We start from the raw sequence: 26,306 nt of genomic DNA, 5'->3' as shown, positions 1-26,306 counted from the left end.
GAACATTACTCAAGTATACTTCATAAAATGAACTTGAAGTATACTTTTTTTTCGTAAGGGTAGATCATTAGACATGACGTTATAGTGCACTGGAAGCTCTTCGAAACCATTTTCCTAGAATACCAAGAATCTTTGATAGCCTGGGAATGCCCTCTGGGGATGAAAAACTGATGATGAGGTAAAACTAGGTAGTTTTACCAGTTGTAAAACGCAAAAGGAGGGTTCCAAAGGCAGGAGGAGACACACTGCCATCAATCTTATTTCTCCATTGACCTCTCAGCAGTGCACATATCTCTCTCTCATTCTCTCTCTCTGCTCATGAAGCCGGCAGCATGAGGCAGCGAACAGTGGTTATGTATGTGGAGATCGGCTGCTTTGTGTCCTGTCTGTGTGGCTGGATGTTGATCTGCTCCACTCTGGCCATTGAGTACTGGGTAGTCTCAGAAAGTGCTTCAGTCGTTCTCAGCGCCGGGGATTACTATTCAAACCTCTGGATGGACTGTGTCTCAGACGCCACAGGAGTATCTGACTGTAAATACTTCCCTTCCATGATGGACCTGTCTGGTGAGGAAAACATCTGTTGAAACAGAGACATTATTTCATGATTTGATATAAAAGGAATAATATTGCAGGAATATAAATTGCTCTCTTTGTGTGGTTGTTAGTTTTCCTCCATGTGTCCAGAGCTCTGGCTGTGGTCTCTGTGATCTTTGGGTTCTGGGGAGCTGTGCTAGCCCTCATTGGGATGAAATGTACCAAAATCGGAGGCTCTGAACTCGCCAACGCCAGAGTCACATTCGCAGCAGCATTGACGTACATGGCATCCGGTATGAAACTTCTTTCACTTGCATCACAATTGATTATCATTAACTGATGTATTGCTGTGTCTGTTTTGCAGGGTTCAGTGGTATGATAGTCTACTCCTGGTGGGGAGATAAAGCACGTTCAGAATTTGTGGATCCATATTACTTAGAACTAAAGTACGTAATTATGACATTTATATTGGTCACATTACTTTACCACTTTAGTGGTTGATGTAAAATATTAGTCATGATATACCAAAGGTCTTATAGGGGTCATATAATGAGGAATCAAATATCTTTGGTCTTTTGAGTCCAAAAATACCATTTATTGAAATGAAGCCGCAACATACATGCATCTAAGTAGTGAAATAAGCAACATTGACTGTTGACATTTCGATTAAAGATAGGGTAGGCAGTTTTGGGAGTGGCTAGCAATAGCGAGCTAGCTTCGAAGGCATTAGATCCCACCCTCACTTCAGTGCATCTCCAAAACCACGGCTCCTCCCAAACACATGAACACACACAGTGGGAAAGAAGGATTTGGCTGCAGCCTGCAGAATGGGGCGGGGCTGCTTACTCTGATACTCACTCTGATTGGCTCATCAGGTGTACTTGGAGCAGGGAGCAAACAAAAGCGTCACAAGACATTTACATTTAGTCATTTAGCAGACGCTTTTGTCCAAAGCGACTTAAAATTTAGGACTAAATTAAGCAAGTCACCGTGAAGAGGCAAAAACAACGCAAGAAGTGCTCAAAATACGAAGTTCAGGCATTGTGCAGAGTCGCATAAGCCCGATAAGGGAGGATTAAAAGAAAAGGAAAGAAATGTTTTTGTTTTTTTATGAGGTAAAATGCTCACGGAAGAGATGGGTTTTCAGCTGTCTTTTGAATGTTGTCAGGGATTCTGCATTCCGGATGAGGGTGGGGAGAGCATTCCACCAGCATGGAACAAAATGAGAATGTTCTAGAAAGTGATTTTGTGGCTTTCTGTGATGGAACCACGAGTCGTCGCTCGTTGACCGATCGTAGGCTTCTGGTAGGCATGTAGACTCGTAGGAGTGAGTGAAAGTAGGAGGGAGCAGAGCCTGTGATAGATCTGCAAGCAAGCGTCAATACCTTGAACTTGATGCGAACAGCATCGAGAGAAGGGGTTAAACTACCTCATGCCTCAAAGCACATTACTTTACAATAATAATGAACATAAACAACTTAAAGAGCACTGACCTGTACCACCTGACTGGACATCAGTCTGCATGTTTTGACTAAAATATAACTAAAATATTGCAGATTGAACACAAAACCATCTTATTTGGGGATGGGCCTCAAGCCAACCTCTGATAAAACTGACAAGCTCAGTTGCAAAAGAGATTGCTTTCTACAGTAGACTTATGTTCAGTGAAATACAAATTGAATTCAACAATTGCATTCTGCATTTCATTAAAAATAACTTTGAAATACTTCATCGATTGATTCTTAATCATCTGTGGGACTCAATAATTCTTTTTTAAAAAATGTTAAAAAGGAAAGCGTTATGATATGGTCCTTTAAAATATGTGACTTTTATTTCTCAGGTATGAGCTCGGTGCCGCTCTCTTCATTGGTTGGGGAGGTTCGTGTCTGGTTATATGTGGAAGTGCAGTCATGTGCTATTTCTCTGGGAAAGAGTCATTCCCCAAAAGGTCTGTCCCGTCACACAGTATACATCTACTGTACGTGGAAACAAGCTAAATACGGGGGTGCAATGAATATGTGGTTAAATTGGTACCTTTTTTCTTCCTCAGATTCAATAAACAACTCATAAGACCCTCAACCAAAATGACAGCACGTACCAGACGTACGTACATGCTGCCCGTCTCGTCCAGACCCACAACAGTCTTCATCCCTCCTTCACACCAATCATACAGTGAGGGAAGAGGAAGAAGAGAGAGTAGAGGGAGGAGAGGAACACAAGGAAGCCAGTCATCAAGAACCGTCGGACCCATGAGGCCTCCGATAGACTCAGCTGTGTAACCCAGTGTTTAAAGAAACGATAACACAACAGTAATAAAATCAGGCTGTGTCAAATTTTACAACATTCATCTATGTTCATATATTAACATTATTTTGCCCATTGTTAATTAATCTTCTTTCCTAATACATTAACTGATGTTAATTTATATTACTTTAAATTTAAAATGTAATATGAAATCAACATTATAAATGATTAAATGCTGTATTATTCATTGTTATTTCATGTTATTACAACAACTAAAATGCTAATGTACAGAATGTTTCTGTAAAGTGTTACCAAAGAAAAAATTGAGAAAATTGAGTGTTTCTAATTCTTATACTAAAAAAAAAAAAAAAAAAAAATGTGAAAGAAATGAAAATAATTTCAACTTAAATTACATAAAACTGACTTTAAAAAAATGAGTTTAATCTTGTATAACATAAAAAATAGTTGAACATATTTTGATGACGTGTTGTCATAACTTATTTTTTACAGTGTAGTTTCTTTCAAATCCACCATTTGTGGAAAGTATGGCAAAAACAAAGAGGATTTAATAAATAAATATTACACATTACAAAAATCTTGTCCTTTGAGGCTATTTCTTTCTTTCTTTCTTTCTTTTTGTGAGACATTTTCTATTATTATCTATTAACAAAAAATGAGTCAATCATTGGATGGGTATTGGTAGAGTGATTGTGAATATGAATGAAAATGTATCAGTGAAAATGAAAATATTTCAACTAAGAGAATTAACATTGCTTTGCAGTACATTATTACCTAATGGTAGCCTATCTAAAATGGTCTTTTTGAAAATGCATGTTTCCAAGCATTTAATATCAAGCAATAGTCTCATTATTTCACGATTCAGGTGCTTTTGGAGCTATATTGAACATGTAGAAGCTATTTGCTCCCCATGTTAAAATAACAGCATGCACTGTTTGTATGGTATTCAGTATTCTATTCCATCCGCACCAGTGTAAATCACAATATCTCTGCATTCCACTGTTAATACTACAATTTGCTTATAAATAGGCTACACCAGACTAATAGGGAGCACCAGGAGATTGTAAAGGAACATCTAAAGAAGCTTAATCAAATGACAAATAATAGAATTGATCATTTCTAAGGAGCCTACTTGGAAATGTTCTTCAAACAAGCACTGTAAAATAAATACCACTGGATGGCGTCACTCACTAAGAAACACTTACTGTATGATGATGATGATCGTTGAATTGGCAACGTTTCATAAAAATTGTCTCTATGTGAACATAGATTTAGGGTTAAACTGTTTTGACTTGGTATATAAGCAGCATGATTGATATTTTATATTATTATTATTTTTCATTAAGGAACATGACGTAGTCAAAATACATAGCCTAATGGAAAGAGGTGGAAAATTATTGTAAGCACACACGGTTCATTCCTGTTATGCTGTATATTTTCATGTATACATCTTAATATTATGGATAAAATATTAAACTCAAATCTTTTATGTGCTATGAGCACTGTGTTTGATGAAAATACAGAAAACAAGTATATTGTAAAAGTTTCAAAAGTTCAAGTTTCATAAATTAATACATTTCAAAATTTAAAAAAAAATTATTTATATCATGTTAGGTTCCATCCTGTCATGAGTTAAATTCTGTTTTATTTCAATCCGGTTATAGGAGTTAATTTTTATTTCTTTTTTTTTTCTTTTTTTTTCTTGTTATTATGTATATATATATATATATATATATATATATATATATATATATATATATATATATATATATATATATATATAAGTTCAGTAATTTCACTTAAATGACAATTAATAGGTAATCTTCATTGCCGTTTAAGTGAAATTACTGAACTTAAATATACGAGCTTCATAAAAATTATCATTCTAGAAGAAAATTTCAGATGGCACTTAGAGGCTTTTGCATCTGAACTCTTCATATATATATATATATATATATATATATATATATATATAGATCCTCTTTGATCCTTTGTTCCATATATATATATATATATATATATATATATGCCTATATGTATAAGAAACATGATGTAGTCAAAATACATAGCCTAAGGGAAAGAGGTGGAAAATTATATATATATTCTTGCTAAATGATAAGGTGTTGATGAAACATGCCTGAGCATATTTCTGAATGTCTGGTATAAAAGAATAAAAGAAAAGAAAAGCCCAATTGTCAATAAAGCTCATAACTGATTCTGTTCTCGGGCCTGTGGATGTTCCCTGTGGGACTCCTTCATGTTCGCCCGCCCCTCCCCCTCCTCGAGCCCCAGAGATGAGATGAGGCTCGCGCCAGGAATGTGCTGTGACGTCACGCCGCTCTGTCTGAATCCTCACAGTTTTGGGGGAATCGTTTTGTCGGGCTTGCTTCTTCTGCCCGTGCGGTAAAGTTTCCCACAACTGTGTGGCGTTTGTTTGATTCACAGCGCTGAAGTGAAGCTGATTTTCGGATGGACAGGATTCGACGCACTTCTAACTGGAATCTTTGCAAAAACTTCTTAGTCGAGAGAGGTAAGAGCCATTGCATCTGTCCTTCCCGTTACTCCGCGGCCGATGGGTGAGCGAGTGAGGGAGTCGCCGAAATACTTTGGTTTGCTGTGAAAATGGCTGAAGACGAACTTCATGTTATCTTTTCGTTTTGTTGGGTTAAAACTTAAAACTTTTTCTTCTGGTTTGACCATTCTCTCTGTGTATTTCTTGTGCACGCCGCCCCCCTTTTGTTCTTAACTGAGCCTGTCCCAACTTGAGATGTTTTTAAGGGGCAGTAATCTGAGAAGAAGGCTGGTGAAATCCTGAGAGAGAATGTAACAGAAAATTGCTCCATGTTTATGGGTAAACCAAGAGCATGTGTACGTCACATTTCTCTTTAATAACAAACGAAAAGAGTAAACATTTTAACACTTAACATTTTCCATAAAGACAGCCGTATTTAGGACCTTTTTTTGCATCGTGATATTATTTTCATGACATTTAACAACCCCGAATTATTTCCCATTAACGCAATGAATAAAAATACATTGTTTTAATGCGAAAAATAGAGATTCTGACATGGCACGTGGTATTTGTTTTAGTGACTTTTATTATATGCTTATGTAAATAAACAGTGTTATTAAATAATAAAATAATTCTCAATGCATAAACAGGTTTCATTTTCTTTAAGGTTAATATAAATTTAGTGCAAACGTAAAATAAATATAAATATTTTGCTATTTTAAAACGTCAAACGTAATTACACAGCCAAAAAAAATACCTGATGTGTGATTGTATTGGGCTAGTGAATATAAAATAGACACTAATCTGTTCATTTTTGTAGTATATCATTTCGCAGAAGAAAACTGTCCCAAACTCAAATGTTCGAATTTATGAACTAATACATAATAATAACGATCTGTCTTGAGTGACAAATAAACAGGAAAACCCCAAAATACCTTTAACATGCACGTGCTCTTTCCTCCTCTCTGTTCTCGTGCAGTGTGCTGTGCAAAGTGGGACGCGCGCTCTTGTTTCCATAGAAACGCTCAGGACGCTCTGACACTGCTGTGCCGCGCGCCGCTCTGATCATTCATCAAGACTTCACAAAAACCGCAAGATGGTAAGGAGACAACAGACACCACGAAGCCGCAAAATAAGGTGGAATTTAATAAATATATCAACGATTTTATCATTTCATTCTCGCGTTTAATGAACGCTCATATAGTCATGTGGACCTGTGTTGTTGCTGTTAGCTGGTAACGGTTAGCTTTCAGTGGTGGAATCGATCAGGAATGTTTTTTTTATGTGTGACCTTGAGAAACAGGCTTGCTTATGAATTAAATGTTATATTCCTGGAATTATAAATTTCACCTTGCTCTTTGTTTCCCCTTCAGCCATTTTATGACAACGTTTACTACCCGTACCCGTCAGATCCCCCGGGAACTCATTCCTCAGCAGGGATCCCGTCTCTACTGAGCTCTCCACAGAGTCAGCCCTCATCCGGCAGCCAGAGCAGACCGGCCGCATCCACCATGTCCGGACCGCTTACTTCATCCGGAGCCGCCACCAGCACCAGCATCCCCCCGCCCTTCAAGTTCAGAGTCCGGCGTGAGAATGTGGATTGGCGTCGGATCAATGCAGTGGATGTGGACCGAGTGGCCTGCGAAATGGATTTCCACGCATTACAGGAGCACATCACGGCGGTGACGTTCTGCAACGTGGAGGGCGAGCGCTGCCACCGCTGTCAGAGCCCCGTAGACCCGGCCCTGATCAAGCTCTTCCGGTTGGCCCAGCTCACCGTGGAGTACCTGCTGCACTCCCAGGACTGCCTGAGCGTCAGTCTGCAGGCGGCCGAGGAGAGACTCCTGACGGAGGCACGGGAAAGAGAGCAGCTCCTCGTCCAGCTGCAGAAAAAAAGCCAGGATGCCAAGACCTTAAAGGAGGAACTGAAGCAGAGGAAGAAGATCATTGCCTCTCAGCAAGCCATGTTCAGCGCGGGGATCGGTGCCAATTACCACAAGGTCTGTACAGCCCCATGGTGGAGTGTGAATGTGTGTATTAGCATTTTCATTGTCGCTGTCGCCTCCCCCCAAGGCCAGACTCTGCTTCCACCCCAGTCTCACTGTTCACTGACCCCAGGGAATTCAACGTGTGCTTTTCTCACTGTTTGATGGCGTGAAGGAGCTGAATCTCAATTTGCATGCTATACTCCCGTCAGTGTTGTTATTGTAATCTAAAATGATTAAAAATCATTCATTAATTGAAATGCTTAAATCAAATATAAATATCACTTAAAAAAACTGAAATGGCAATTAAAATTGGACTTGAAAAACTAAATGGGACACTAAAAGTACAAAAATTACTAGACGAAAATTAAAATAATTAAAATAGTGCTGTCAAATCGATTAGTCTCATCTAGCATAAAAGTATGTAAATATAAATGTGTGTGTATATATTAGGGGTGGAACGGTACACAGAAGTCACGGTTCGGTTCATACCTCGGTTCAGACATCACGGTTCGGTACGAGTTCGGTACAATGAAGGGAAAAGCAAAACAAAAATGCAGAAGGCTTGTGCATGTCTCAGGCTGAACCACCAAAGGAAAATAAATTACTTAAGCCTTGTATTTTTTTAAATAAGTTTTATTAATAAAGGCATAGAACCAGTTTATTTGTAGTGCACTGACAATAGTTTTATATAATTAGTTTATTAATTAAATTAATAAAAAGACAAAAAGACCTTGAGATTTGTTTGGTAATTGTACCTGAATGAATTGAAAATTAATTTGCTACTTTTCAGATTAATATATTTGTTTTCCTTAAAATTCTAATTAACAGTAACTTGCAGTTTGAATGATGTCCTGTATAAACAAAATGATGGAGTATGTTTTTATGTTTCCACTGTTCGATCGCGCCCGCGCCTCACACACACACACACACGCACACAAATATATGTAAACACTTTACGACTTTTCTATCGCGCCCACACCTCTCTCTCATCATATTCCAGTATTGCAATCTTTACATCGCAGCCTGCTTCAGAGCTAAGGCGGAGCTGGGAGCTACAGGCTATTAGGTGTCCCTAAAGAACCCGCGTATCTAAAAGTAGCCTAGTTCCGCATTACATTAATTAATTTGCATGCAAGTTTTATTTATTTTTATACCGTGTATTCTCCGTGTAAATTTATGCACCGAACCGTGAAGCCCGTACCGTTTCGATTCAATACGAATACATGTACCGTTCCACCCCTAGTAGTATATATAATTAAAAACTTTTATGCAAGATGCGATTAATCGTTTTGACAGCACTAAAATGAAAACACTTTTTGTCAAAATGACTCAAACTTGAACAAAAAAAAATAATAATGGCAAATTTCAAATATTAATAATAAATACTATAGCAGCAGCGAGCTGTCTAAGCAACAATCAATCAAACAATCAGCATGCTAATTAGAGCACTGCCGCTAAACATAGCAAAACTAAAAATATGGATATGAGCATGGATATGAGTCTAGGAAAAATTAGTCACACTCAATTAGTTGTTACCCATCTCTAGTTTGTCATAGATCCCATTAATTAGATTGAAAAGTACAGTTTTCTTTCCTGTGTCATACATTTTTATTTTATTCCATTTAAACGGTAATATTGTGAAATATTATTATTATTATAAAAACTGCTTTGTATTTTAATATATTTTAAAAATGTAATTTATAAAGCTGAATTTTCAGCATCATTACTCCAGTCTTCAGTGTCACATGATCCTTCAGAAATCATTCTAATATGCTGATTTGCTGCTGCTCAAGTAAAACATTTCATTATCAATGTTAAAAATGTTGAAATAGAAATCCTTTTTAACATTATAAATGCCTTGACTGTAACTTCAAAAATGCAGCCTTTAAAAAAAAAAATCTTACTGACCTCAAATTTTTTGAATGTTTGCGTTGTAAGTCGTATTGAAACAGGAAGTTGTTGTGGGACATATTGATGGGCTCATCCATTTTTTTCATAGAATTTGATTTTATTTGGAAAAAAAAGTGGATTACAATGAGTCAACAGGGTTTTTTTTGCCACATCGAACATTTTAATGTGTATATCTGCCGAAAGGTAAATTTAGTTAACTTTAGGAGTATATTAGCTTATAGATGGCATTAAAGAGAACAGACATGGACTAAAATGTTGATTTAATGGGGTCGTTAATAGTACTTTACCATCACTAGTGTAAATTGTGCTTTTCGTATGCAGCAGATGTATGCAAATAAGTTTCTATCCTGAATTAAGTGTTGTCAACACTTTTAAGTCCATAATCAGGACAAGCAGGCCGGGACAGGATTAGCTAATCACCAGACGCTGTGTTTTTTGGACACAGCATTCAGGATTTGGCGAATAGAGCAGATGGTGTCAGCCGGTGACGGTGACTTGTACTCTACTTATAAAAGAGCCTTAAGTGGAGGAAACAAATCAAAGCGCCCATCCCCCATCATTCCCTCCCACTCGTCTCTTCATTGAAATAAAACTGCATGCTGCATTCATCTTGCATGTTACAGTCTTTGTCTCATGGCTATATCAGATGTTTGCTCATTTGTAATCATGCAACTGTCCCTTCCTGATTGTGGCCAGCTGTTGCCAAGGCAACACCTGGTGTTTCATGTGGTTGCTAGGAGAAGCACAGGCGCCTGACAGCAGAATCGAAATGAAAGTGCCGCTCATGATTTACTGTTTATTTCAGGATCATGAAGGGATTTCATCAGAGAGCAGTGAAGTGGTTACCAAAATGTAGCTCAAAATGTGAAAATTAGAAGTTGTATGTTGCATAAATTAAACGAGACCTATTTTTAGTTAATATTGTTTTGCATTGTGATATTATAATGACTTTTTTTGAGTTTCTCATTTGGTAACTGTAATACAGTATAATTGTATAATATTAAATGTCTAATTATTTTGTATTACAGTACTGAGAATAAGATGCTTTTTTTCATTATGCTATGAGAATTAATAAGGGAAATGTAATAAAGTTGATGTCAAAATGTAAAAAATGTAAAAAAAAAATTTTTTTTTACATATAAATAAGGATTGTCAATGACAATCATCATTAAAGTTAAACATGTTTTTTCCCAAAATTTTCACTACTATAATGTCAAAATAAGTTGTTCTCATTACTGTAATATGAGACTACTGTAATACTGTAGAGCTGCACAACGAATTATTAAAATATTATGATCTCGATTCAAACACCCACGTGATTTTATTCCTAAATGACAACGATGTCTATTAAACCCCACAATCACATTTAAATATGTATTTTCGCTGCCGCTGACCCAGAGAGAGCATGACATATATAGGTATGACACAGCTTCACAAACATTATTTATGTATTCGCATCATTATTTATGTTGTTACATTCAAATTATCACAGACATTCGAGGAAAAAAGTTTATAGTTTGGATATAAACTGATGTGTAGCGATCAAAATAGAGTAAAACACCTTTTGAAAGTAACTTGACGCGTCAAATAAAGATTCTATCGATTATCATTGTCATTGAATCATTCATTCAAAAGATTTGTTAAAAAATGCTGATTCATCCAGTAATGAAACAAGTGAAGTCTTTATGAGCCAGTCATTGAATCATTCATTCAGTAGATTTGTTCCAAAACGCTGAGCATTAAATCATTCATTCAAGCCAATTTAAAAAAAAAAAAATTTAATTAAATGTTTTTAAATTGACTGCAGCAATTAACATTTAGTCAGAACCTTTAGCAAATGACATGTTATTTTGTTTAGTTGTCTATTCGGAATCATGGGAGAATCGTGATCTCTATTTTAAACAAAGAAAATTATGATTCTCAATGAATCCAGAATCTTGCAGCACTGTTTTTAAATTAATCAAAATCAGAATAAATACAAACCATTTCAATGAATACTACCATAACATATAGGCTACTTACAATTATGACAATTAGCCTTCATTTTATTTCGCACAACAGTATGCAACTGGAGGAGGGTGGGTCATAAAATAATGCCAAAAAATCTTGAAAAAACTGTAAATAGCCTTAAATTTTCACATTGCAATATATATATTTTTCCTTTTGACTCTGAGGTGAAAATGGGACTGTTTCCGTGAGGTTCTTCCTCTGGTTCTGTAATACAAAACCTGCTGAGGCTGCAGATTGACACCAGTGAATCCCTGTTTGCCTGGATCCTTAGAACATTATTGCATTTCACAGTTGATTTGGGAAGTTATGTCAGTGCAGCAATGCAATTATGTCACACAGTGGATGTTTTACGCAGGCATTCTTCAGAGCATAAGCATGAGCATGTGTTTTTGATGGGTATCAGTGGCAGTGCGGTTAAATTTGAATGAGAGTACCAGACGGGTGTTTTGGATGCTAAATGTGGTGTGTGATGTGCAGTGTTGTGGATTTTCCACATATCAGTGAATTGGAGCGAGAGGTAGAGCGGCGATAAGATGCAACATCAGCCCTGCACCACCCGGTGTTTCCATGGCAACATGCCCACATTGTCTCTTGGTATCATTCCTGAGCGGAGTGTGAGTGACAGCTGTGGTGAGGCTCGTGTTCACTCCGACCTTCAGCAATGATCCTCCCAGGCTCATTTGCTTTTTTCGACCTGTTTATTGTCATTAAAGAAATTAGATCATCCGAAAATCATCATTTACTCAACCTCAAATTTTTCAATGGAAACACAAAAGGGGAAGCAAGCCATTTAAGAAAACATAATCAGTATTGGTCTTCACAGATTTGATGTCAAGTAAATGAATAAAGCCCCTGATTGTTTTTGTTTTTCAGTGCCAACATTGTGAGAAAGCCTTCATGAATGCCTCTTTCCTGCAAAGTCACACGCAGCGCAGACATCCTACGGAGTTTGACATCAGTGAGTGACCATCAGTGCTGTTTAGCATACTTTTAAAAAGAGTACTTATTACAGAATTAATATACTGTAAAAGAATACATTTTTTCAAAATGAAACTAATGTTTTCAGACACTATACTGCATGTTAATTGCAATTCAGTGACAATGTATTACAGTTTAAATTTATACTAAATGGAATCAGCTAAAAATATGTATTATTTTATCCTGCTCCCACCAAAACTTTTTCACGTTTTGCCCCATTTCCTCAAGCAAAAGCCCATAGGAAGAGGTCTACGCTGATTTTTCAGTCCCAGTCCAGTTAGATTCTGTCTTGTTCCGGAGTCTATAGGCTATTATTTCTAATTTCCACAGACACAGCGCTTAAGACCTCCAGTGACAGACTTGTGTGTGCTGTTATTATTAGATTGTGGCGGGCAGGACTGGACGAGGCCGAGGGCCGTGAGAGAACGGCGCGAGGTGGGTGGCGTGATTACTAATGAGCGACACCTGCGCAACGCACCGGTCTCGTATCTCTCACGGAGGAGCGGAAGCATAAAAGGAGGAGCGACGACAGTGAAGAACGAGAGAGGCCAGGCCTGGATTTATGTTGTGTTTTGTTATATGTGACAGCAGTCGTGAGGGGCTTTCGTTTTGTATTTGTTTCATTTATTGTATTAAAATTGTTGAACGTTCGCCGGTTCCCATAACGCACTGCCATCTGGTCCTCTACCAGCTGGGCGATCTTCTCCGCGATGCCTGACGGTGTTGCTGGATAGCCCTCGGTGGACGGCTCGACACTCCTCCGCCGCCTGGTGGACGGCGACGGCTCCTCCGAGTTCAGGCAGTTGGCAGGAGTTCCCCTGAACGAGTTCATTGTTGTAGGAAGAAGGAGGGGGGAACTGGCAGACGTTCAACAACTTTAATACAATAAATGAAACAAATACAAAACGAAAGTAAAGACAGCAGCCCCTCACGGACGACTGCTGTCACATATAACAACATAACAACACAACATAAATCCAGGCCTGGCCTCTCTCGTCCTTCACTGTCGTCGCTCCTCCTTTTATGCTTCCGCTCCTCCGTGAGAGATACGAGACCGGTGCGTCGCGCAGGTGTCGCTCATTAGTAATCACGCCTCCTGCTCGCCACATAGATAATTATATTTTTCACGAGTCATTTCTTTCTCCTGCTTCCCACACACATATCAGTATCTTCCCTCTTGCGCCCGCTCTCAGCAATTCAAAACTTGTCCTGTGCCGCACATCCACGGCATTGCAGACCTCTAATTTGAAGTACATTGCAAGTTCACATTTAATGCAATTCACTTCTTTTTCACAAGGGTGATTCAAGCATCTGATGTTTTCCAGAACTGATAACAGATAATCAAAAAAAAATTCAGACTGTGAAGTTACAAGATGAGATCAACAAACTACAAGAGCAGTTGACCCTGGTCACGTCCCAAATGGAAACACAGCAGAAAGACTACACTGCTAAACAGGTTAGAGAAGACCACACCATGTTTTTAATAGTATATTTTGTTATTTAAAATAAGTATTTCATTCTCTATTTTGTCCAGGAGAAAGAGCTTATTCAAAGGCAGGAGGAGTTTAAGCGACAACTGGAAATATGGAGGGAGGATGAGAAAATGCGGATGAACAGCAAAATAGATGAAATCAAGCAAGCTTGTCAACGGGACATGGAGTCAATGCATCAAAAGAACAGAAACCTAGAAACCGTATGTTTTTATTTCAGACAAAGCGTTTATTGGTCACCATATATATAATATAATTAATGCTGTCAAAATTAATGTTAATTTTTTCAGTTTAACGCGTTAAAAATATTTAACGCAATTAACACAGTCATCCTTTGGCTAGCATTACATTATATGACCACGCTCTTATTCATGCTGACGCTTTTAAACCATCCAAGCGTGATAAGACACAAAAGAGAACGCAGTGGTGAACTGGCGCACTTCTGTGTATGTCTGTGTGACACACACACATGATTCGTGCGCACAGAAATCCGCTTCAGTCAGCGGTTGAACGGACAAAAACATACAAAATTATGCCAAAATGCCCATTTTGTTGAGTATCCTCACAAGGACAGTCTTAAATGAGTTAAATGAAGTCTTGAATGAATGTAAAGAGTTCTGAGAAAATGGGATGGGTGTCAGATCTGTGACAGCATCCTACTAAACCTGCTGCTGTCTGGGTTAGGGTTAGGGTTAGGGTTAATCAAAGAACAAAAGAAAAAGAGAAAATCACTCACTGCTCTTGACTGAATAAGCTTTTGTAGCTTTAATAAGGAATCTATATTTAATTTATAATTGACTGTATTCAATTTCTGCATATATCCTACCTGTTAGACCTACCGGACAATCTTAAAGCATTGTTTACAAGGTTACATGGGTCAAAAACAACTTAACAAAGTAAAAATCTGAAATGGTCTGACTGGGTCAATAGAAAGAATTGAACCCTGATATATTAAAGGGCATAGGTAAATGTGACATTTATTATAATGGGTTTATGTGAAGACTTAAGTTCACTTAAATTAAAAGTTGTTATATATTTTTTTAAAGCCTAATAAATGTTAAAATGTATAGATTTCAATTATACTGTAATGCTGAATGGCTGTAACGGCTAAACTTGAGAAAAAATATATATTTCATAGAGACGTAGCAGTATTTTATATTTCATAAAAAGATGCTATTAAACAAATATTTTAAATATAGGCCACTGTCTTTATGTTGTTTCTACATTAATTTGTAGATTAAATGTGAAATTATTACAATATTAAAATATTTAAAAAACGTAAATGTTACATTTTAATTACAGAAAAATGTGCGATTAATTAGTTAATTGTTTTCAATCGATTGACAGCACTAATTATAATATAATATAATGTCATAAACCTTGGCTGGATTTTAATTAACAATGTTATAAAGGATCAGTTAAATTCTCAAATAAGGTAAAAAAGTATTGATATTATGTGATGTGATTGTGCTGAAATTACACTTAAGATGTCTACTTTTCTCCCCTTAGGAATTGATCAAATTGCAGCAGAAAAATATGCAGGAAAGCCTTCAGCCGGTACTGACACAGCCCAGTCCATCAGCCAGCAATGAACACTGGCAGGAAGTTGTTAAACTTCAACAGAAACTCCACAAACAAGTAAGAGATGCAGCATTCAGATGATTTGAAATAGATATTGCTGTAGTTATAAAAAAAATATTTTTCTTTACTCAGGAGGTGAAGTGGAAAGGGAAAATGCAAAAAATAAAGGAGGACCATGACAGTGAAAAAAGTCTGGTAGGTATCACATGTAGCTCTTTAAATATGGGAATAACTCACATGTATGCGTAATGTCTCTCTGGTTCATCAGCTTCAGGAGGACCTGTTCAAACTGCGCTCTGCTGTGTCAGAAGGCAGGGAGGAATCGCGGAGACAGGTGCAGGAACTGAGCCACAGGCTGCAGGAACAGCAGCAGATCATTGCCTCCCACAACAAGCAGGTCAGTACTGTAACTCAGCACAGGAAGAGGCTCGATTGTTCAGGATATCCTGTATTAGCGCGGCGGCCCACAGTGTAATCTTTAGGTTCGAGCTTAAGGAGTGTACATGTGGGAACATATCCGGACACTTGAGCTATTATCATCGTGCTGATTATGCTGTCAGCTTGTCATTATGCATGCTATCTTTTCAGTGAAACAATTACATTTAAAGTGACAGGGCTCAGATAACGTGTTGCTGTTTTTTCGTAATAGCAAATAACATGCGTTTCTTTTTCTACAGATGAAACAGATCTCGTCAAAGCCGCCAACAATAACAGTACAGCGTGAAGGTATGTAAATATTATGTTTTTAGACGAACGTAAAATAACTTTTTAATACATAAGTGCTAAATTAACTTCCTAATTTTAATCGGAATAAATTTTTGTTTCAGTGTTTGCTGCCCCGGCTCCAGAGACTAAAGCTAAAGTCACAGTCAGTGGTAAGTTCCTGCATGACATATTGCTAGACAATGTCCAGATGAGCATTATCTCAACTGCAACTATCAGTGGTGCTGCACACTGTAATGTCGGGCTTTTGGAGCAGAGGATCTACATGCAGCTTTATTATTGTTGTTTTTTCTTAATTTAGTCTGGAAGCCCAGGTCACAGTGACATTGCATCATGCTGTTTTTTAAACATAAAATGGGCTATATGTAAGAAGTTTCATGTATTAATTACTTTTTTTATTGCCAATGCCAATATGTAAACAAACCTAAAAAATCTTTAAAAAACTAGACCCGACTTCCTAGGTTCTCTGTTAAAGCATGTAGAATGATTTTTAATGTGAAGGACACAGAACGTTTTTGCCGGGAAAATCAAAAGGATGTGATGTTTACGTGTGCTTCTACTCAATGACACATGAGACTAATGTTTATGTTCAGGATAATGCCGAAAGAGCTATTCTTTACTCTTACTCATAAATGTGTTTACTGTCACATTTGATTCATTTAGTGCGACCTTTGTGCCTAAAAGTATTAATTTCTTCTTCTTTTTTTTTTAAATCTCACTGATCCCAAAATTTTTAACAGTAGTGTATATCTGCTAACGGTTAACTGTTGTTGCGTCCCAGTTCACCTACTTATACTATGCCCTAAAAGTATGTACTGTTTTTGTGAAGAAAAAGTACATACTTTTGAATGTGTAGCAGAATAGTAGGTACGTTTTGGGCCATATACTTCATCATAATTGCATCTTTAACTGACCTCTCTGATGCTTAGTTACGTATATCCCATCACTGTTTAATCTGCCCTGTCAATCATCTGTCACAGTTAACATCCTCCACATTCAATTTAAATTCATTTCCTACCGTTTCGGAGAGAGCATGTTGATCTGCCAGTCATGGGTCTTTCATGCGGAGAACTCTCCTTTAATGACCAAACGAATCTTTATGAAAGTTCACAATGCTTTTGCAGATTAAATATTATGTGGATAACATTCAATCAATATATTTACATACTGATTATTAATCACTCAAACCCCTTTATCTAATCCTATCTACTAAACTGTTTGTCTTGCGCATCCGCCATGTTTGTAGTTTTTTAACACTTTATTTGTGTTTGTAGTAATAATCTAATCTAGTCCAACGTGCAGTAAATAGCGTACCGCACGATATACGTCACCTTTTCTCATTAATATTCATTAAGCTAGCGACGGTTGCTAGGGGGGTCAAACTCGCGCGTGTCACTCATGCTAGACGCATGTAAACAGTTTACGGACGAGATGTCTACTGAGCTAAACCTGCTAACTCTGTCCGAGAATGATGTCCCCGGTGCCAACTTCACTGGTATAGAAGTAGAAGAACATACAAATATTCAATTGAAGAGATGGCTTGAGTGTAGAGGGCTGAAAAAGACGGGAAAAAGAGCCGACCTGATCCAGAGGTAGATTGTTATCGACAGAATTTCTCCCCCAAAAAACATCGCCTTACGCCACTGACAGTGACATTTTGCAGTTTCAACAAGCTATCTTTTACCACCCTATGTCCTGTCTGTCATATATACTATGTCCTCTGGTTGTCTTACGTCTGACAGTTGTTGGGGGTAATTTATATTATTATTAATGTATTTATTTTTTGTTTAGCGATCGCTAATGCTACTTGGTCACAACCAACAACACTTAATGGGAATTTCATTGTTATTCATGATGATTTTAAACTATTAACTTTTGAATTAAAATGTTTAAAAGATCATTTCATGTGTATGCATTTCATTAGTTTTATGTAAAATACATTTTGATCAAAAATTCCCAAGATATCAATTCTATGTTAATCTACTCATTACCTCAAAACTTAGAATATTTTCTATTATCTTTCTTTATTGCTTTCACTGTACATACAATGAAGGCAATAGTGCACAACTGTTCTCTTTGCAATTAACCTTCATTCTCTCTGTGGATATAGGTTATAAATTACCCCTATATGTAAACAAAAATGAAATAATAAATCCAAGTAAATGTTTATAGAAAATAACTTTTTACATTTTCAAAGTTCAAGTGTATATTTCAGAATGAAATTGAATGGGGTCACTTGTTGGAAATATGATTGCCTTTAAGCATCAAAGTAATATTGAGATGACCCCTCTAAATATTGATAGATTTTGGATTAAATGTGCAGAATTAGTAGAACATTTCACAACTTAAATAAAGCTTTAACATGTCTTCTTTTATTTACTTTGCCAACTGATCTTGAGCGAGCGCGCTTCTATGTTGACCCCCTTCCGGTTTACGTTGCTGACGTCACGCGGCCTTGCGGTCTAAAAATAGCACTCGTGCGGCACGCTATTGTGGGCACGGATCCACACTTCGGATTCTAACTGGAAAAAGTAGACCATCCGGGTATCTTTCGAATACTTATTTCAACATACTACAATTTGAGACACACTCATTCTAATTTTTGATACTAGTTGGGATGGACAGTATGCAAATTAGGACGCAGCATCACCAGCATGTGTCTTTTTGGTGGACACTAGCATATGGATAGCTTCAAAGCTAATGTACATGTATTAACGAACAGCCACAAAATGTGATTTAATGGGTCAGTATGGGTAATATCAGTGCAAAATGAGATGTTTTAGGCCAGGGGTTTAGATTTGAATATGCCTCAGTCCTTCCGTAACCCCTGCACTCTTCTCTGACCTCTTTGCGCTGTCCTATTAGAGCAGTCCAGCTCAGGCCATAAACTGGATCCTATAGTGGAGCTGTCTGAGGAGGAGAAAGGTAAAGCGGTAGTGATTGAGTGGCATGCTCGCATCCTGTCTGCATGATCTGTTGCTTAGGTCTGCGTGTTCAGTCTGAGCTTGTGTCGCCAGCAAACTAAAGATCTGTCTCCTCAGTAAACACAGATGTTACAGCATGCATGTAATTATTGGACAGCTCAGAGCAAGAGAAAGGGAATGTCAATGTGGAACTACAGGAAATTAACATATTTTAATTGTTTGCCGTTCTCTGTTATTTACGGGTTTAAAAAATATAAAAGAGACATTGTACAAGTGCAGTGGCATTTCCATTTTTTTTTTTTTTTTTTTCGGTTGTGCATTTTACATTTTAATTTTTGCTTTTTTTTCTTCTTTCCTATTTATGCAAGGTCAGAATAAATAATTTTAAACAATACAAAAAATTATAGTTTTATAAATAAAGAAAATCCTTATTTGCAGTTAATATTAACATCTGAAGTGGTCAGGTGACATTTTTTTTTTTTTTTAAATAATGAAATTGTACATTTATATACAATACTGTTAAAAAGTTTGTGGTTAGAGTGATTTAAAAAAAAAAAGATATACATACTTTAATTCAGCAAAGACGCATTAAATTAAATAGATCAAAACTGACGGTAAAGACATTTCAAAAGATTTCAAATAAATGATTTCTTTAAAAACTTTCTATTCAACAAAGAATACTGAACATTGATAATAATCAGAAATATTTCATGAGCAGCAAATCAGCTTATCAGAATGATTTCTGAAGGATCATGTGACACTGAAGACTGGAGTAATGATGCTGAAAATTCAGCTTTACCATCACAGGAATAAATGACATTTTAAAATATCAAAATAGAAATAATACATTTTAAATTGTAATAATAATTCAAAATATTCCTATTTTTACTGTGTTTTTGATCAAATAAATGCAGCTTTGGTGAGCATAAGAGACGAATTTTCTTGCGACCACAAACATTTAAACGGTAATGTGTATATATTCATAACTTTAATTTAGTCTCTTTGCTGCATTAAACTGCATTATAGAGCATTGCTATTCCAAGTTAAAAGTGTTTTTTACAATGAGTGGCAGCATCTGCCACAGCAATTGTAGAATGACAGAAAATATATTCTAGAAGATGTGCCATCCAGCATGTTACCATAATCATTCATCTTATATTTTCAGATTCCTCTAGCATCTCTGAAAGCCACGAGGAGAGCCGGTCGTGGCAGCAGGAAGTGCAGGAGCTGTTGAAGAACCCGGGTTTGAGGAGAGACATGCGTCTGGCAGCTCAGCAGAACCTGGATGATAGACTGCAGAACTTAGGCATCAAGGTAGTGAGTGTCAAACGGCATGAAAATATGTTTACTCATGACAGTTGAGAAGCCATAGCACTGTATAACCTCAATGTCTCTGGTGTTGTTCAGGGAGTCAGTGGTCTCTCTAAAGGGGCGTATAAGAGCACCATGGTCCAGATTATCACTGATCGTCAGAAGAGACAGGAAGAGGATCCAGCGTATCGGAGGGCGCAGAAAGAGATCAACCATAAACTAGAGCAAAGAGTGAAGGAGAGAAACACGGAGCAGCCAGCCAAGCCCAAACAACACGATCAAGGTCAGGATTTAGCTTTGCAGTTTCAAGGCTGAGAACAACGCATTAAAGCCATGTGTCCACCAAAGCATTTTTTCCAGTTGTTTTCAATGTGAGCGGCACGTATTTAAAACGGCAGCAGCGTGACGAGGCACTGAGCGTCTATTTCATCTGAACGCTAGTAACACTTCCGCGGTTATTCCATATCATAGCAAGCATAGCGTCTCAACTGAAAAAAACGGTCTCAAGTGCCCACAGCTGTGCGTTTTCAGTTGGCCAAAAATGCTTTGGTGAACACGCTGCCAAAAGGTGCAGCAAGCGATTTCTGAGAAACACTGTTGATATTCGAAATCAACCCAAACAAACACACCCTCCCTTCATTGCTCCGCCCCAAAATGCATGAGTGGATGTCTCTTGATCATAGCTGAAGCAAAGCAAAATAAGGCTTTGTAAAAAATAATGAATGAACGACAAGGAAGAACAAATGCACGGTTTAATACGCACGTATTTGTATTTTAGTTGATGTTTTGTTTCTCGCTTGGATCACTTGTTTCAGTTAGGATGCAGCTTTTTTCTTGTTCTTTTGCAGTGATGCAGTCCAGACCCAGATCCAGCAGTTTTCCATCAACAGTAACTCGTGTGGTGTCAGGTCCTGCTCCCAAACAGCATCACACTCCACAACCAGTCCCACGCAGCAGAACCAGCACCAGCACCCTGCCCAAGACCTCCACACCACTGCAGCATCACAGGTACGGAGGAGGTCATGGCAGTGTTAGGGATTTATCTTCAGATATTTACTTCAAATTTCAAATAAAATCACACGAAAAATAAGTAAAATAAAAGAAATCATAAAAATCCTTGTCTTATAATGCACATTATTGTAAGGTTTTTATTGTTTTAATACTCTGTCAATTGTATTCTGCTAACATATCCATGAGGATGATATTTTTTTAACCAAACATGCCCCAATGTATACAATCAACAGTGTCATTATATTATTATTAATATACTAATATAGTATTTATTCATATTTTGAATTTGTTTTATTTATACATTTTTGTTATCATTTTATTTTTAGTAAAAGTTATTGTAATTTTGTTGTTTTTGTCATTTTTATTAGTTTTTTTTTATATGTCTATTTAGTTTTTACAAATTTGATTTAAATTTTAGTTTTAGAATTTCATGAAAATGTTGCCTTGGCATAAATGTACGTTTATTTATACTTTATTTTATTTTAGTTCATGCTTATTTTATTAAACAGAAATGTATAATATTTTTAGTTTTATTAGTAGTTGACGATAACACTCAAAATCAAGTTTCAATCAGACATGCATCACATCACAGAAGTGAAGTGCTTCGCAAATGCCATTTCCTGTTGACTTTAATTTATTTAGTTTGCTGTTCATGATATCACTTTGGCTTAAATGATCACTGATTTTATGTTATCGCTCTTTATCAGTATTTTTATACTTAGATCGAGTGGCTTTTTCTGTGTTGTCTGAACATGTACATATTATGTCTCGCTTGCAGAACCCCTCCATTCAGCTCTGATGAAGACTCGTCCGAGGAAGAGGAGACATCTGAGGACGAAGCCCCTCAAACACAGAAGAAATCTGTCCTGGTCAACAGCACCGCAGTCAAAGCCCAGACTGCTAAAACACAGCAGCGCTCGAGCCCTCACACTCCTGCTGTGCGCTCCGCCGCTCCCGTGATCAGTGCGAACAGGACAGATGTGACCGCTCTGAGCGAGAGCGACAGCGAGTGGACCGACGGCAGCGAGATCAAGGAGATCAGCCTCTCACAGCTGCACAAACACACCGACCAGAATGGAAATGTGGAGAAGATTACTCACAGTAAGACTCGCTTCTAATGTCAGTTGTTGTATTGCATTGGATTTGTTTTATATTTGTATTGTGTGTGTTTTCTGTAGGTAATGTCAAAGCTATTGGCAAAAGCCTTGAAAAACAGCTGGCGACACGAGGCCCAAAGAAACCAGCAGGGGGCGTTAATACATTCCTGGAAAAGCCAACAGCTGTCAAAAATACAAAGCAAGATGCAAAGAAAGTTCTAAAGGTGAGATCCGCCCCTTTAAACAGATACAGATGTTTATATTATGTTGCATAAACATAGCACTGAAATCTACAACAATGGAGAACAGGTTATTTATATTTTTATATTATATTGATATTATATTAAGTGTTTTTGCACTTCAATCAAATAATGTAGCTCATTACATAACTGTAGGAAATATTGTAGATATACAATTCAAAAGTTTGGGTTCAGTAAGAAATTAATACTTTTATACAGCAAGGACACATTAAAATTATCAAAAGTGACAGGAAATACATTTATAATGTTAAGAAAGATATTTATTTTAAATAAATGCTGTTTTTATCTCTATACCAAATGTGTAAAGTGTTGTTTTTCTGCTCTGTTGCTTTCAGTACACAGATGAAGATGATGACGATGATGACTGGGATATCTCCTCTATAGAGGATGTGCCCGCTGTACCCAAACCCAGCCAATGTCCCGTGCCCGTCATCAGGAAGAGCTTGGACAAGAGTCTGGACACCAGCACTAGTGTGTGGGGCTCATCGACGGGCAAAGGGCACAAGCCAGGTACGTAGAATTCCTTTTTTAACTAAACATATTTTCAAGCGTTTGCTTATAAGAAATCATGGTTAAAAATTATTTACATCATAGAAACTTAGATTGCTTGCTGAAAAGCTACACTGAAAAAAAATGTATATGGACCAACTAAAAAAAAACTTTCTGCATTTTTACATTTTCAAAAAAACATCACAGTATGATTTATAAGCTGTTTTCTTAATGAGGACCAAAAAATGTCCCCACAAGGACAAGGATTTCGGATATTGCCATCTTTGAGGAAATTTAGCCACTGTTAAGGTGATGATACACAGGGCAACTTTTTGAGCAATGTTGCTAGGCAATCTTAACGAGCAATTGTTGCTTGGCCACTTTTCCATTGAAAATGGGCAATAAATTTCTATTTGGATAATTTAGATCAGTCGTGGGCCCTATGTCTCATCTGGTTGCCCGTTAACGGCAACATTGCTCAAAAAGTTGCCCTGTGTATCATCACCTTTAGTCAGTCAATTTATTTACTCACCAACTTCAATGGACCATTTTAAAATATGCATCATATTTTCTGTATCCACACTGAAACATGTTACCTATCGTTGCCTTTTTTTCAATTTTTGAGTTGAAAATATATATTTTTAAATGTTTTTTTTTTGCCTTAAAGCTACACTATGTAACTTTTTTATGTTCAAAATTTACTATATGTATATAATGTAGGGCTGTACTGTCCTAGTCGATTAGTTGGTCGATACGTTCTGGTTCGACCAAAATTCTGATTGGTCGATTTTCTGCCGCGTTTATTTCATCAGTTTTGCCGCGCTCATTTCATCAGGTGGAAAGCACTAACTGCTAATGGGGGTGTTTTCAGAGTACCCTTGTTTCACTGTAACAGTCTGTCTTCAAAACACCCCCCTTGTTTTCACCTTTTTTGGATTAGTCCAACCCAAGAGAGAGCGTCGAGCAGAGAAGGTTTGATGCTGAATATTATTTATTTAATTGTGAGAGCGTTTAATAGTCAGTCCTCTTCTAACATGTCAACAACAAAGAAATCGACAGTGTGGCAGCATTTTGTTAAAATTGATAACATGAAAAAGGTCGAATGCAAAGTTTGCAAGCAACAGTTTTCCACAGCTTGACGACGACAAACATGACATATCATCTAAAAGTGGTAACGTTAAGCTCACTTGTCTGCGTTAGCTTGCCCTGTTTGTTTTGAGTAGGCTATGAACATATCAGAATTTGCATATTTCAATGTTTTAGTGTGATAACCTAACTTTTAAGTTTTTTTATTTGGAGCCTAATGCGCAATTGCGCTGTGCTGTTGGTTGTGTTAGTTTTGCGCCTAGGATGCTTTATTTTTCAGTTATGCACTTTATTTCGTTTCTGCTCTTGATCTGGTTTGTTTAATAAATATTATTTTTTTTTATTAAAGTGGACGTGCCTTTTGTGTTTATTAAGAGTAAAAGCTTTAAGTTAATATTAATAGTCTATATTCGTGTCTCTCAGCTGCGAATTTGAGCTCATGTTCAGCCTCGCTCGGTGCGAGGACATGCACGGTGAAATGATAGTGTCTGACAGTTGTAACTTATTATAACATATGACAAAAATAATTGTCTAAATTATGTTGCATATTCCTCAACAGTTCTTGTGATGATATCACTAGTTGACAACATAGTACTATTTTCGGAAATCATAAGCTATGATATTGCGCAGGTGCACGTGATGCAGCGCTGTCAGAGCTGACAGACTCGAGTGTCAGACTCATTTCAGTGCAAAATAATTTTTTAAAAACGATTTAATATACTGCAAATAGCCTACTAGTTGTTTATGTTTATTTATAATTCATTTAGGCGGACAACAAGGCTACCAAGTACTGCGCACAGTGCGCATCTAATTAATTTAACTTTTTTTTTTCTAACGCCATTTTTAGTCGATTTTAGTCGAAAATTTCAGGACTTCAGTCGACCAAGATTTTCTTTGGTTGAGTACAGCCCTAATATAATGAGCGAGTAAATAAGAGAGTTACATACTCCAGCTTTAAGGAAAAAAGCAGAGCTACCAATAAATAGACATAGCCTCGGCTAAGTCCATGACCCATATCTAACTGCCTAACCTTTAATTTAGTCTTTTTACAACTTAATTTTACCGTAAACAAAGCTAAATTAGCTATAATATGAAAGTAGTATTTTTACTTTTAAAGAATCATGTTAGTCACTGTTCAATTTATTTACTTACCAACTTCAATGAACCTTTTCAAAATATCCATAATATTTTCTGTTATGTACAGTACTTACCCAAAAAAAATAGAAAAACGAATAAACCTCACATTAATTTCTGCAGTCAGTAAAGCTGGCCAGTATAAAACATGTAAAGAGTTAAAAAAGTTCCAGGAATTCCTCTATTACACACAAATGAAGATCTGCTGTACTGAACTGTAATGGCCAACGTAGCTCTTATGAAGAGAAAAAACAGGTGTGCTTGAGCATTCTGTCCTCTTTAGGGTCGTATCTTGGGACATCATGTCCTGTTTTTGGTTAGTTTAGATGTCTTCGATTTGTGTTGTGTTCATATTTCAGTCAAACCTCACTAGAGTTCGGATGGCAGCGTTCACACTTATTCAAATGAACCACACTAACAGAGCAATCGCACCAGAGTCGGTTTTGAGTGTGAGCACACCCGTAGTATATTTGTCTGGTGTTAAAAGACATTTGAACCAGTGTTTCGTGAGTCGTGACCCGTCTCTTATAAGCAGAGGCTCTTCAGCTCAACACCTGTTGCTAGTCTTCGGACGGTGATTCTGATTTCTTTCTTTGTGTTTTGCAGGCCTCACAGACGCAGGAACCAGCAGCACTCTCAAGAGCAGCTTAGTGAGCGTCAGTGACTGGGATGATTCAGATGAGATATAAGAATGCAGCAGAGAAATACCAAAACATTCACAAGCTAATAAACCTCATAATTGCAATACCCAGTATCTGTTGTAGCTCAGGCTTAGTGTTTATTCAGGGACAGCAGTGCAAAAACAGCCTTTCATTCCTTGAGTTTGATATTGACAGTGTTAAAGGTACTTTATATGAAATATAAAGGTACAAGTACAGTTAATACTGAGGGACATCTAAGGGATATTGCACTTTAAAATAATTGCCTCATACTTTTTGATTATTTATATTCTAAATGATTTATTAAATTCACTTTTTATAACACTTCAAAGAGTCTTCTTTGCTT

At 37.1% G+C, this 26,306-nt stretch overlaps 2 protein-coding genes across 6 annotated transcripts; both read left to right on the top strand.

The window, feature by feature from the left end:
- Positions 1 to 332: 332 nt before the first annotated feature.
- LOC308699449 (claudin-10-like) lies at positions 333 to 2,927 on the top strand (the record flags this gene model as incomplete). The annotated part of the gene is made up of 5 exons (XM_081380253.1): positions 333 to 564; positions 666 to 827; positions 899 to 980; positions 2,375 to 2,482; positions 2,585 to 2,927. 5 exons carry the CDS (start codon positions 333 to 335, stop codon positions 2,811 to 2,813), a joined length of 813 nt encoding a protein of 270 aa, XP_081236379.1. The 3' UTR covers positions 2,814 to 2,927.
- Positions 2,928 to 5,094: 2,167 nt separating this feature from the next.
- On the top strand, positions 5,095 to 26,288 carry dzip1 (DAZ interacting zinc finger protein 1). 5 transcript variants are annotated; one of them, XM_081381457.1, is made up of 19 exons: positions 5,095 to 5,326; positions 6,288 to 6,407; positions 6,682 to 7,308; positions 12,091 to 12,175; positions 13,521 to 13,651; positions 13,730 to 13,888; positions 15,195 to 15,323; positions 15,399 to 15,461; positions 15,535 to 15,663; positions 15,944 to 15,992; positions 16,094 to 16,141; positions 18,855 to 18,914; positions 20,079 to 20,227; positions 20,321 to 20,507; positions 21,073 to 21,232; positions 22,014 to 22,336; positions 22,414 to 22,556; positions 22,928 to 23,102; positions 25,908 to 26,287. In XM_081381457.1, exons 2-19 carry the CDS (start codon positions 6,405 to 6,407, stop codon positions 25,988 to 25,990), a joined length of 2,703 nt encoding a protein of 900 aa, XP_081237583.1. In that variant the 5' UTR covers positions 5,095 to 5,326; positions 6,288 to 6,404; the 3' UTR covers positions 25,991 to 26,287. The 5 variants fall into 5 exon arrangements, with proteins under 5 accessions (XP_081237583.1, XP_081237582.1, XP_081237585.1 ...); XM_081381456.1 differs by having other exon boundaries at positions 20,079 to 20,230; XM_081381459.1 differs by lacking the exon at positions 18,855 to 18,914 and having other exon boundaries at positions 25,908 to 26,288.
- The last annotated feature ends 18 nt before the right edge of the window (positions 26,289 to 26,306 follow it).

This window comes from Scardinius erythrophthalmus (assembly GCF_964197995.2).
Source record: "Scardinius erythrophthalmus genome assembly, chromosome: 12".
In the NCBI taxonomy this organism is placed as follows: domain Eukaryota; kingdom Metazoa; phylum Chordata; class Actinopteri; order Cypriniformes; family Leuciscidae; genus Scardinius; species Scardinius erythrophthalmus.
Note: the sequence above shows the minus strand (reverse complement) of the source record. Positions and strands in the feature narration are given on the sequence as shown.

Excerpts from the sequence above, each read along its gene's own strand:
- dzip1 (XM_081381456.1), top strand. Across the intron at positions 12,176-13,520 it reads TCCTACGGAGTTTGACATCA|AACTGATAACAGATAATCAA; the intron begins GTGAGTGACCAT and ends GATGTTTTCCAG. Across the intron at positions 15,324-15,398 it reads AACAGAAACTCCACAAACAA|GAGGTGAAGTGGAAAGGGAA; the intron begins GTAAGAGATGCA and ends TTCTTTACTCAG.